Source organism: Salmo trutta, chromosome 14, assembly GCF_901001165.1.
Source record: "Salmo trutta chromosome 14, fSalTru1.1, whole genome shotgun sequence".
In the NCBI taxonomy this organism is placed as follows: Eukaryota; Metazoa; Chordata; class Actinopteri; order Salmoniformes; family Salmonidae; genus Salmo; species Salmo trutta.
The window spans coordinates 63,235,249-63,247,646 of record NC_042970.1 but is presented as its reverse complement, the minus strand read 5'-3'; the positions used below and the strand labels follow the sequence as shown (position 1 = coordinate 63,247,646).

The window sequence follows — 12,398 nt, the reverse complement described above, 5'->3', positions numbered from 1 at the left end:
TCTCTCTCTCTCTCTCTCTCTCTCTCTCTCTCTCTCTCTCTCTCTCTCTCTCTCTCTCTCTCTCTCTCTCTCTCTCTCTCTCTCTCTCTCATCACGGTTCGCTTAATATACACTCAGTGTACAAAACATTTTGAAAACCGGTGCAACCAAGACCTCAATGCACAGTACCTCCAGCCTTCAGTATCCTAGTACATCTCCACACCCAAGATCCATAGCCCCAAGACCCATAGCCCCAAGACCCATAGCCCCAAGTGCCCAGCTGCTCTGCCACCCCTCCCCCAGGCTTAACACACTTACCTTCGGGGGAGACTGCTGCTGCTGTTGCTGCTGCTGCTGGGGCTGCTTGATGGCCGTGTGTCCTTGGGGGTGTGGGTGTTGGTGATGGTGTTGGTGATGATGGGGGTGCTGGGCCGGCTGGGGCCGGAGGGCGCGGGGGATGAACTCGGGCGCCAGCGGGTTGAGCACGTAAGTCTTCTTGAGCTCAAGGGCCTCCAGCTGGGCCTTGATCTGCTCAAAGGTGATGCCGTGCAGGCTGGCGTTCTCGTGGCAGATGGAGATGAACTTCTCCCAGAACTTTCTGTGAGAGGGGAGGAGAGGGGGTGATGAGAGTGGCATGGACATACATGCACTTTATCTTGACTCTCGAATGAGCGGTTGCACACTCGTTCACACGCCAACTTAACAGTCATTACTATTTCAAGAAATGCATAGTGCGCACGCACACACACGCACACACACACACACCCCCCTTCAGATTGAAGTCACGTAGATCACATCATTACGCTCTTTTTGCTTACAAAGCCCTGCTCTACAAACTTCCGACTTACCTAACATCACTGTTAAGATCTAAAATGACAAGTTATCACACCTGTTCACAGGGTTGGTTAACTCTGGAGACTCTTTTAGGTAAATCAATCTGAAATTTCCTTGCACCTTACATGTGGAACGATCTACAATACGCTTTCAGATTTGAGAAATTGGTGCCTCTAGGGCATTTCAGACTGTTGTTAAGGGACATTTTTATGATTCTGTTTTGCTTTTTGTGTATTGTTGCGTATAATAACGTGCATTTTAATGTGTACATGAATGTGTAGCTGAATGTGTATTGGGGGTGCTATACGGGGCTCATCTGGAAAAGACTACGTCAAAATAAAGTTGAAATAAAACTAAAAAGTCAAATCTTGCACAGAATCTTCATGTGAAAGACTCCTACTTTCAGAATTCAATTATTAAACCACCCACTATGGTAGATATGACTCCAAATCATGTAGTGTAGCATAAATGAATAAATCATGGTCCATTTAAAAAGGCATATTGTAGGCAGCAACACCAAAGCAAATGAAGTTCTTGGTCAGTTCAAAAGAAATGTCTTTAGTAGGGTTGGCATGTTCATAACAGCTCATTTCTGACGAGTAAACCGTGTGTGTGTGTGTCTATGATTTGCATGTTTGTGTGTGTATGAGTGTGTGTGTATGGATGTGTACGGAAACAACACAGCTTGCATAATGTCCGGGTGAACAAAAGCTTCCGGAAATTACACAGACTTATTAACTGCAGTACCTGCGACTGAGGGGAAAATAAGCCGTCAGACCATTAAGGAACAGAGACCGGTCCCCTATTCACAACTGTCCCCTTCGTGAAATTACATCATCAAAATGAGATGGGTTCCGATTCACAACTGTCCCTTACATCACCAGTATGCGACAGCTACAGGTGCTTTCAAATGACACCGCATACTCGTCGCAAACCCAACGAGAAATATTCAAAGAAGGGGTCAGAGTTTGTGACTTGAAAATGACCGCATCTAGAGTAGACGTCTCTATGAAAAAGCATCACTATGGACACTCTACTCTCCAACTTAGGGTCAGTTTCATTTCAACTCCATTTAGGGAGTAAATTGAAAAATCATTCTAGAATATTAATGGTATTGAATTTACATTTCTATGAATCTCTAGCTTTCCTCTGAAAGCAAATGCAAGGCTTTTGTGCTGGTATCAAATTGAGAGCACCTCACAAGTATGGCTGGTGTGGTACAGTGCTCGTCGCACAGAACACAACGCTATGACTCCAGTGGCAATGTGCACCTTCTCTCCTTATTGTGGCTGGATGGGAGGTAGATGTGTGGGAGTTATATAACTGATCTGCAGTGACTTGTGAAGGCTATTTTTTGTTAATCAGGCGTCAATCAGCCCCCCCCCCAGACGAGACCACCGCTATCCCATCTCCTCCGATTAGCATCGCTTCCATGACCCGCATCAAGCCCACACGGGCAGCATGGACGGAGACTACTTCACAATCTGTTCATTCTGAGTTTCAAGACCAAATAGATGGCCAATTCTATCAATTGTACACAAACCATAAAACAAATCCGAATTGGTAAGTTCACTGCCAATTTGTTTGTTTATTCAATGTGCAGTTATCAAGAGCGCGACTGTATTTCACACGTCGCTTACGAAAGACAATGTGGATCACGTGAGCAATAATACAAGCGTCTAAAAAGAGATCATAACATGCCTGGTGACATATTTCACTGTGGAGGGGTATATGTGTATATAGAACTGCTATGGCCGCTCTCTGTAGTCAGACTGCTTAACCTTTGTGGCTACCCGCTGGTTTATCTGACAGGCACAGCAGAGCGGTGTGTGTGTGTGTGTCCAGTGCCGTGTTCTTACCAACATGGGGGGGATTTGTGACATATCGAAAATGAGTCAACACCCCAATCATCTCTCCCTCTCGCTTTCATGCTCCTCCTCTTACCCACCCTCCATGTGTGTGTCATGTGCGTGCTTGAGTGTAAACGTGTATGAGCGAGTGTGTATGCACATCACGCGCGTATGTACTGTGCAGCCTACTCTATGGGGCCATGACCAGCCCACTGGTCTGTTCTTTTTAAAGGTGACAGTCTGACAGTCTCCCCCCCTCTCCAGGCATTAAGACAGTCCATCTAAACAGAGCTTCTTCCTCGTTAGCGCCAGTGATTTAACTGGGGGAGACATTTTCTAAACTGCCGCAGCCGGATTCCGCGATTGGCTGACGCTCAACAGTTGCCATGGCGACGGGAGAGAGGGACTGCAGCTGGGGGTCGGCGAGCGCCGTTTTGGGGGGGGGGGGGGGGTTGTGTGTGTTTGCAATGGGGAATGGGCTAGCAGAATCTGTGCCCCAGCCCTGAAGATGTTTGGACGTAATCAACACAGGAGTAGGCAAAGTGTCGATTTTGGCTTAATTCCATTCAGGGCAGAGATGAGAACTCCTTAGGTCACAAATAGCTGCGCCAAATTCAATACCCCCCCTCATATTTTAGTTCCATTGGAGAAAAACTAAATTCCTAAAATATGGTTTCACAGTAGTGCCCCCTTGACGCACCCCTCCTACAACATGACAACATTATCAAAACAAACACACCCCAGAAACACAGCACATTGCTGATGTCAACGGCTCTGGCAGGGCCTGGCGTTATGATGTCACCCTAAGCGGACACTCCACGGGCGTGCATTGGAGAGGGCTTGGGGAGGGTGTGTGAATTAGTGTGTGAGGCAGAGGTAGAGCGAGTCTGCCTGGCAGGGAGACATAACCATAGTGCTACTTCTTCATGCACAGCTGGCACACTGACTGTGCCCCTTCCCCACTCACACACACACACACACTTACTGTGAGCCTTCAGAACATGAAAACAAGATAAGATATATAAGATTTCAAACCCAGTCAAGAGCAATACTTCGACGACTAGGACGTGACCAGGAAGAACTCCAGGCCCTGTTTGAATGCTATAAAAACACACCTATCCTTCCTTCATCCCTTGGAGTAATTCACTGATCTAACCCAAATTGATAAGTGTAAGCAACAGTTCTACCGTATAGCTGTCCCCAATCCAGCCATGTCAGATCAGGGATTTCTTCGAGGAAGGATTCTTTTAAGTATTCAAAACAGGGCCCTAACCCATGACAACAACACTTCCTGATCTGTTTTTCGTACCTGCAGCGGCCCACCGAACAGAGCGCTATGGGGTCTCCCACCACGGCCACCAGGGACTGGGCGCGAGTGATAGCCGTGTTGAGCAGCTTGTAGTTGGACAGGAAGCCGTAGTCCAGGTCCTCCGTCGAGTCCTCCACCAGCTGCTCCTTCCGCTTGATGGCCGTCTGTTTGTGCTTGCAGGTGTGCCGTGTGCGCACAGTGCTCAGGAAGAGCACCCGGAACTGCTTACCTGGAGAGAGTGAGGGGGGAAACACACAGGGCCAGTTTAGACCTTAGTTTTCAGCCATTGAACACTGAGGAGCTAGTGTGTAGTATGGCAAACGTTAATAGTAATGAATTGCATTCACACAATGCTTTTTCATTAGGTCACTAAGCGCTACTGGTCATATTCAGCGTGCTGTCGTGGATATTAATCTCATAGAAACATAATTACTAATTCATTACATTATTATCATTATATGATCCAAGTACCTCGACCAGGCGCTGACATCATTCATGACCCAAAATACGAGCCAATTACGGCAGAAATTATTCATGATAAAGCTTAAGCGTTTGCAATACAAAAAATAACACTATTCACACCCTCTCAAACTCCAGGTAGTGTGTGTGTGTACTGTACACCAACACCACATTGAGAAACAGAGACAGCTGTGTGTTGTGAGATCCGTCCTGATCCCTGCATCTTCTCCTTAATGAGAGAGTTAACGAGCTGGAAGCAGCAGCGTATGGCTGCGAGTGTGTGTGTGTGAGAAAGAGAGAGTGTTTGTTGCCAGTGGGAGCATTAGCCTCGTCCCGGAGACGAGAGGAGCTGGGAGATGAGAGACAGATTACGTTAGGAGAGAGGATGTGAAGTGCTGCTGCCAACTGCCACATCTCACACACAGTCACTGAGAGACTGAGAATCTCTGAGATGTCGGGTAGAAACGGGAAGGGTCATACTTTAAAATCGCTGGCTCTCTTAGAATGGCAAAAAAATATTTTAAAATGGGAGAATGGGAAAGTTCCACAGTGAAAGTCCTGTAAATGCTTCGGTGTATGAGTAATATGGGATTTGATCTTTACAATTCCATTGTGATTGCGGTATTGACATTTTTATTCTATTTGACAGCAAATATGTGCCAAATGGCCGTCTGTGCCATGGGTTACAGTGGAATGTAGTGTCATAAACACAGATCTAATTGTAAGGAAATGGATCAACAAAGTATTCTTCTCACCTTGGACGTTGAGCACCCTCTCCACGCTGACCTCGTGCATCCTCTTCTTTCGGAGCTCAGCGCGGATGCGGAATACCTGGTCGGCGTAGGGCGACACCACGCCGATGCTGCCCTCGTCCAGCTTGCCCCACGCCACCGGCCACTTCTTACGCATCTCCTCCACCCGCTCCACGATCTCAAACACCTCGGGTAACACAGGAGGGAGAGACTGGTTACAAGTGCCTGTGTTTCTCATAGATCATGTCCAAAAACTGACATCTCTCCGGGGTGAAGTTTCCCCTAGGTACAGATCTAGGATCAGCTTCCCCTCTCCCAATACTAGCCTTAACCATAAAATGGGGGAAATACTAAACTGACCCAAGATCAGCGTCTAGGGGCAACTTCACCCTACTCCCCAGTCTCCACTGACTTTTTCATGGTTCTTCGAGCTGGATAGAAACAATTGTCCTGGAAGGTAGGGTGCCCTGCCTAGCTCTGTTGCCTCCCGCCAAAAACCTTTTCATCTTCCATTGGTGTAATTTAATCTTTACAAGCTCAAGTTGTTGCCATTATTTACGAGTCATCAAAGTACTTAGCCAGGGCCAAAAACCCTCAAAGAGAAAGCACAACTAAAGAGACGGGGGAAACGACAGCTGCTCAAGGGGTCTTTTCAGCCGAGAGAAGGAAAAAAACAACTAGGAACATCCAGACGTCACATCAGCAGACAAACAGGACACACACATAATCAAGGCAACCTAAACCTATGACATTATGCTAATGTCCCGAGCCGTTTGACACAGGTACAGTATCATCAAAGGGAGGTAGGGTAATTCCTGTGGCGTCTATGACAGGTTGGCGCAGCGCTGTGATAGGACTAGATCCAATTTAATTGGGCAGCTTCTGTCAGCTGGGTTCAGGGGTCAACTTTGCAAGTTCAAACTCAGTCTCTGGAGGGCCTGGTTTTGAATGCTGGGCTTCATGAGGAATTAGCATTTAGTGGCAGGTATTTTCCAAATACATGTCTGGTTGTGAAGCGCAGTAAATAATATGAGGCAGAAGTAATACATTACAGTAATGTTGACTGTACGGGGTGAGTTTTGTCTGCGTGTGCAGTTCAACTCAATTCCATTGAATGATTAACCATTTCAATTCACCATGAACGTGCTAATTCAATCAACCAATTCATTCTATCACTGCAGTCCTAAGTCAGTGGTGTACAGGGAACAAAACGGTTTATACCTCTGCGTTGTTGTAGTAGGCCGTGCTGTTCTTCTCCTGGACGTCCTCGCCGCGCGCCGTGAAGAAGGTCAGCGGGTAGAAGTCCTTGTGAGACGGCTGCTTCCCGCTGGCCATCAGCTTCCCGTCGTAGAATAGTTCTGACGTGTAGCTGAAGGTAGGTAGGGAGGGTGGGAGACTTAACATCAGGAGAAAGGCATAGTTGAACGGGCGTGCATTGTATATGGATATGGTTGCGTGCTGTGTGGCTATTCTTCGACAAAGGTGCCATCTGTTTGGTTAGTTTTCCATTCCACAAGGTCCTCGCCGTTCCTAGTGACTATCGAGATTCTTGTAAAGAACGTGCATTCCCAATGTAAATGTGTGGGAGTAAAAAGCATTTGAACATATCAAGTATATAAAATAACAAAACCACTTTAAAGTGGAGAAACCACTTCAAACCCATCGCGTAAGCTTCTTTCATAAACCACCACCTCAAACTTTCAGCATCCCCATCTGAGAATTAACACCGTGGTCATGGGACTCCGAGTGCACATTGGGCTTTTATGTCTGTCAACAGCCAAGAGGGACTGTCAACTCTGTCTCCTGACTGGATAAAATCTCCCATTCGTAAACGATGTTGCTGGAGTCGGGGTCAAATGTTATTTATCCAACAAATCGATACTCGGAGTCAAAGTATCAATGTAATATCCAAAATATTCTAACTATCAATTTCCCACCATCACGATTGCAGAGTGTTTATTCATGATGTGTTCACTGTACCGCCCTCCCCCTTCTTTCTCTCCATCTCCTCCCCATCCTTCCCCTCCCCTCCTCCCACCCCCTCCCGGTGGTGTGATAAAGTTCACACCTACCTGATGATAGCTTCGTGGGAGCGGTAGTTTTCACAGAGCAGGATGCGGCAGGGGAACTCGGCCGGGTAGTGCTCGTACAGCCGGTCCAACAGCGACACATGCAGGTTCCGCTCTCGAGAAAACTCGCTGTACACAAATGGACTGAGCTGGAGGGAGGGAACGGGGAAAAGAGAGGGACGGAGGTAGAGAAGTGAGGGCAACCCAAAAGCATTGAGTAAAATGAATCTTGAGTAACATACCCAATTTATTTGTATTTTGCTTCTTTTCAATGCAACAGGCATGTGCAGGTGGTGATATAGCCTGACTGCAGTTGTCTTTTCTGCATTTGTAGTCAATGAAACTGGAGCTGTACATGTTTAGTGGCAATATTTGTTTTGATCCAAATTCATTCGACATCTACTTTTGGTTTCAGACATAGTCTTGTGGAACAGACATCTTGCTGCACTCAAAAAGGCTAAATCAATTTCTTCCGACAGCTCATGTCACGTAGTCTGTGTAGACAACGGAATGCTCCAAATCAATAAGTTCCCGTCCAACCGAATCGAAAATGTTTTGAGCTGCGGCTCCAAAACCAAAGTGGCCAAAGAGATGTTTTGCCATTAGTGTGATCTGTCAAGTTGAGTTTGATTAGTCGTATGTACACATGGTATACACTAGAGATCGACCAATTAGGATTTTTCAACGCCGATACCGATTATTGGAGGACCAAAAAAAAGCTGATACCGATTAAAATTTGGTCGATTGATTTGTAATAACGACAATTACAACAATACTGAATGAACAATGAACACTTATTTTAACTTAATTGATTTTATTAATGTATTATATTAAGTCTCAAATAAATAATGAAACATGTTCACTTTGGTTTAAATAATGCAAAAAAACTGTGTTGGAGAAGAAAGTAAAAGTGCATTATGTGCCATGTAAAAAAGCTAACGTTTAAGTTCCATGCTCAGAACATGAGAACATTTGAAAGCTGGTGGTTCCTTTTAACATGAGACTTCAATATTCCCAGTTAAGAAGTTTTAGGTTGTAGTTATTATAGGACTATTTCTCTATATACACACCATTTGAATTTCATATACCTTTGACTATTGGATGTTCTTATAGGCAATTTAATATTGCCAGCCTAATCTCGGGAGTTGATAGGCTTGAAGTCATAAACAATGCTGTGCTTCAAGCATTGCGAAAAGCTGCTGGCAAACGGAGGAAAGTGCGGTTTGATTGAATGCTTACGAGCCTGCTGCTGCCTACCACCGCTCAGTCAGACTGCTCCATCAAATCATATAATAATAATAATAATAATAATAAAACACAGAAATACGAGCCTTTGGTCATTAATATGATCAACTCCGGAAACTATCATTTCCAAAACAAAACGTTTATTCTTTCAATGAAATACGGAACCGGTCCGTATTTTATCTAACGGGTGGCAACCCTAAGTCTAAATATTACTGTTACATTGCACAACCTTCAATGTTATGTCATAATTATGTAAATATCTGGCAAATTAATTACGGTCTTTGTTAGGAAGAAATGGTCTTAACACTTCGCAACGAGCCAGGAAACCCAAACTGCTGCTCTTACCCTGACTCCGCTTACACTGAACGCAAGAGAAGTGACAACTTCAAGCACTGCATTGATTATATGCAACGCAGGATAAGCTAGTTAAACTAGTAATATCGTCAACCATGTGTAGTAAACTAGTGATTATGTTAAGATTGATTGTTTCTATAAGATAAGTTTAATGCTAGCAAACAACTTAACATGGCTCCTTGCTGCGTGCACTCGCGTAACAGGTGGTCGGCCTGCCACGCAGTCTCGTCATGGATTGCAAAATAAATCGTCCATAATTGGCGTCCAAAATTCCGATACCGATTGTTAGGAAAACTTGAAATTGGCCATTCCGATTAATCGGTCGACCTCTAGCATACACTGTCCAACTAAATGCTAACTGGCAGGTTCCTTCGACAATGCAACAGTAAGAAATAAAATAGTTAAAGCTTCGAAAACATCCTCAGCAGCATCTTTGAAAACTATTACAGACTACAAAGGGAAACCCAGACGCGAGCTGCCCAGTGACGCAAGCCTACCAGAAAAGCTAAATGCCTTTTATGATCGCGTCGAGGCAAGCAACACTGAAACATGCACGAGAACACCAGCTGTTTTGGATGACTGTGTGATAACGCTCTCGGTAGCCAATTAGAGCAAGACCTTTAAACAGGTCAACATTCAAAGCCGCGGGGCCAGACGGATTACCAGGACGTGTACTCAAAGCATGCACGGACCAACTGGCAAGTGTCTTCATCAACATTTTCAACCTCTCCCTGACCGAGTCTAATACCAACATGTTTCAAGCAGACCACCATAGTCACTCTGCCCAAGGAGGTGAAGGTAACCTGGCTAAATTACAGCCCCGTAGCACTCACGTCGGTAGCCATGAAGTGCCTTGAAAGGCTGGTCATGGCTCACATCAACAGCATCCTCCCGGATACCCTAGACCCACTCCAATCCGCATACCGCCCCAACAGATCCACAGATGACGCAATCTCAAATCACACTCCACACTGCCCTTTCCCACCTAGACAAAAATAACACCTGTGTGAGAATGTTATTCATTGCCTACAGCTCAGCTTTCAACACCACAACGCCCACAAAGCTCATCACTAAGCTAAGGACCCTGGGACTAAACACCTCCCTCTGCAACTGGATCATGGACTTCCTGACCGGCCGCCCCCAGGTGGTAAGGGTAGGCAACAACATGTCTGCCACGCTGATCCTCAACACTGGGGCCCCTCAGGGGTGTGTACTTAGTCCCTTCCTGTACTCCTTGTTCACCCACGACTGAGTGGCCAAACATGACTCCAACACCATCATTAAGTTTGCTGACGACACAACAGTGGTAGGCCTGATCAGCTACAACGATGAGACAGCCTATAGGGAAGAGGTCAGAGACCTGTAAGTGTGGTGCCAGGACAACAATCTCTCCCTCAATGTGAGTGTTACGGATACAGGTATCCTGGGGGTATTTGTATTTCTCCTCTGTCCTAGTAACAGGTGGCAGTCATCAGTCGCATCAATCTGAAGACACACCTTCTACAGCTGCACCATCGAGAGCATCCTGACCGGTTGCATCACCGCCCGGTATGGCAACTGCTCGGCATCTGACCGTAAGGCGCTACAGAGGGTAGTGTGAATAAGCTTCCAGCCATCCAGGACCTATATAATAGGAGGTGTCAGAGGAAAGGCCAGAAAATCAGAGACTCCAGTCACCCAAGTCTTAGACCGTTTTCTCTGCTACCGCACGGCAAGCGGTACCGGAGCACCAAGTCTAGGGACCAAAAGGCTCCTCAACAGCTTCTACCCCCAAGTCATAAGACTGCTGAACAATTAATCAAACGGCCACCGGACTACTTACATTGACACCCCCCCTCCATTTATTTTGTACACTGCTGCTACTCACTGTTAATTATCTATGCATAGTCACTTCACCCCTACCTACATGTACAAATTACCTCAACTAACCTGTACCCCCGCACACTGACTCGGTACCGGTACCCCCAGTATATAGCCTCGTTATTGTATTGTGTTACTTTTAACTTCAGTTTATTGGTAAATATTTCCTTAACTCTTTTTGAACTGCACTGTTGGTTAAGGGCTTGTAAGTAAGCATTTCACGGTAAAGTCTACACTTGTTGTATTCGGAGCATGTGACAATTAAAGTTTGGTTTGATTAAGATGCGCTTAAGACACACAAAAACCCCCAATAGCAATTACCTCTAATCTGACACTGGCTGAACTAGATTGTTTTGTGTTTGTGGTAATTTAGCTCAAGGTTGAACCTCCCGGTCTCAGGGGAAATGTTCAGCCAGGCTTTTAAAGAGGCCCACACAGTGAATAGAAGACCTGAAGTCAATAGGAGCCGTGAACCTTCATTCACTATTCTCAGCCTAGTTCGTTCAGCCGAGAGACAAAAAAACATCCGATAATGAACAGTGATAACAGATGGAAGAGAGTAGGATGAGGAGGGGCAAAGAAATCCTCCTCGGCAACAGACACGCAGCGCACAGACAATGTGCAACAGATTTAGATGTAGAGGGAGAGATAGAGGGGGAGAGAGAGAGAGGCAGACAGAGTGAGACCGAGAGAGAGAGAGCAAGAAAATGGCAGGAGGATAGGCAGGGGAAGGGAATTGAGCATGTTTCGAGGCGTTGTTCCTTCTGAGAGAGGGCGCAAGAATGAGTAGAACAATAATTACAACCGTTAGCGTAACGTCAAACTCCTGCCGTGTTTATTCATCTACTGCCTACTCTTAGTCCTGTCGCACTCAAACAATGTCCAGAACACAAAAAGAAATGGAAATAAGAGGCTACTTTGGAGTGTTCCACAAAGCTTGACTGACAGGGGGAGTTTAGCTGACCTCGTCTGACTGGACTGTGAATGGTAAACATGCTCTCTCGGCCAAGTTCTTTCTTTCCTACGTCTGTTTCACTCGCGGCCAACGTGAAGTTAGCCACAGGCTAACGACGGAGTCCAAAGCACACGGAAATGTAAAGGACTTGGGCGATACACTGGTTTTTATTTGCTGGCTTGGCAAAGGCCTGCAGAACTCGGAGGTCATTTGCATGAGAGAATACAGGTAAGGCCGCAAGTTTTTCCACTCTGTGACCTGACCCTTAAAAAAAAGGAGTTACAGTGAGAGTTTGTTTCAAAAAGGTCAGAGTTTGTTCAAACCTATGACATCATCCTAAACCGCAGTTTTACCTGCATGTGGTCTCCAGCCAGCACGATGCGGGTGCTTTTGCTGGCCAGCGCGAAAGGCATGATGGTCTCACACTCCATGGCCTGGGCCGCCTCGTCCAATAGGATGTGAGAGAAGAGCCCTGCGGACACAGAAGAACAAAAACCATTTCAGTCAGAGCACCGTTAGATGACCCATTAATTACCGCGAGGTGAGGATTCATTAGGCTCCTTGGAACAAACGGTGCACAGGTCATTGCAGGCTAGCAAGTTCAAGACATTAGTCTGTGGCTGTGCTTATGGTGGATGCCATCGGTAATACCCAATGACACATGTAACATCACAACCTCGTTGGATAATGATCTATTTCGATATCGTGTGGTATAGATTTGCTATGTATAGT

The 12,398-nt window shown here is 45.9% G+C and overlaps 1 protein-coding gene across 4 annotated transcripts in view; it reads right to left on the bottom strand.

Moving 5' to 3' along the window:
• The window catches only part of LOC115208593 (probable helicase with zinc finger domain), a 64,614-nt gene that overhangs the window by 23,106 nt on the left and 29,110 nt on the right, over positions 1 to 12,398 (bottom strand). For all 4 annotated transcript variants that reach the window (XM_029776776.1, XM_029776773.1, XM_029776775.1 and 1 more), the window contains exons 17-22: positions 12,020 to 12,138; positions 7,256 to 7,401; positions 6,405 to 6,552; positions 5,187 to 5,370; positions 3,973 to 4,201; positions 298 to 577 (exon numbers count right to left, since the gene is read on the bottom strand). In XM_029776776.1, the coding sequence (XP_029632636.1) occupies positions 298 to 577; positions 3,973 to 4,201; positions 5,187 to 5,370; positions 6,405 to 6,552; positions 7,256 to 7,401; positions 12,020 to 12,138 (1,106 nt within the window). The remainder of the gene's footprint in view (positions 1 to 297; positions 578 to 3,972; positions 4,202 to 5,186; positions 5,371 to 6,404; positions 6,553 to 7,255; positions 7,402 to 12,019; positions 12,139 to 12,398) is intronic.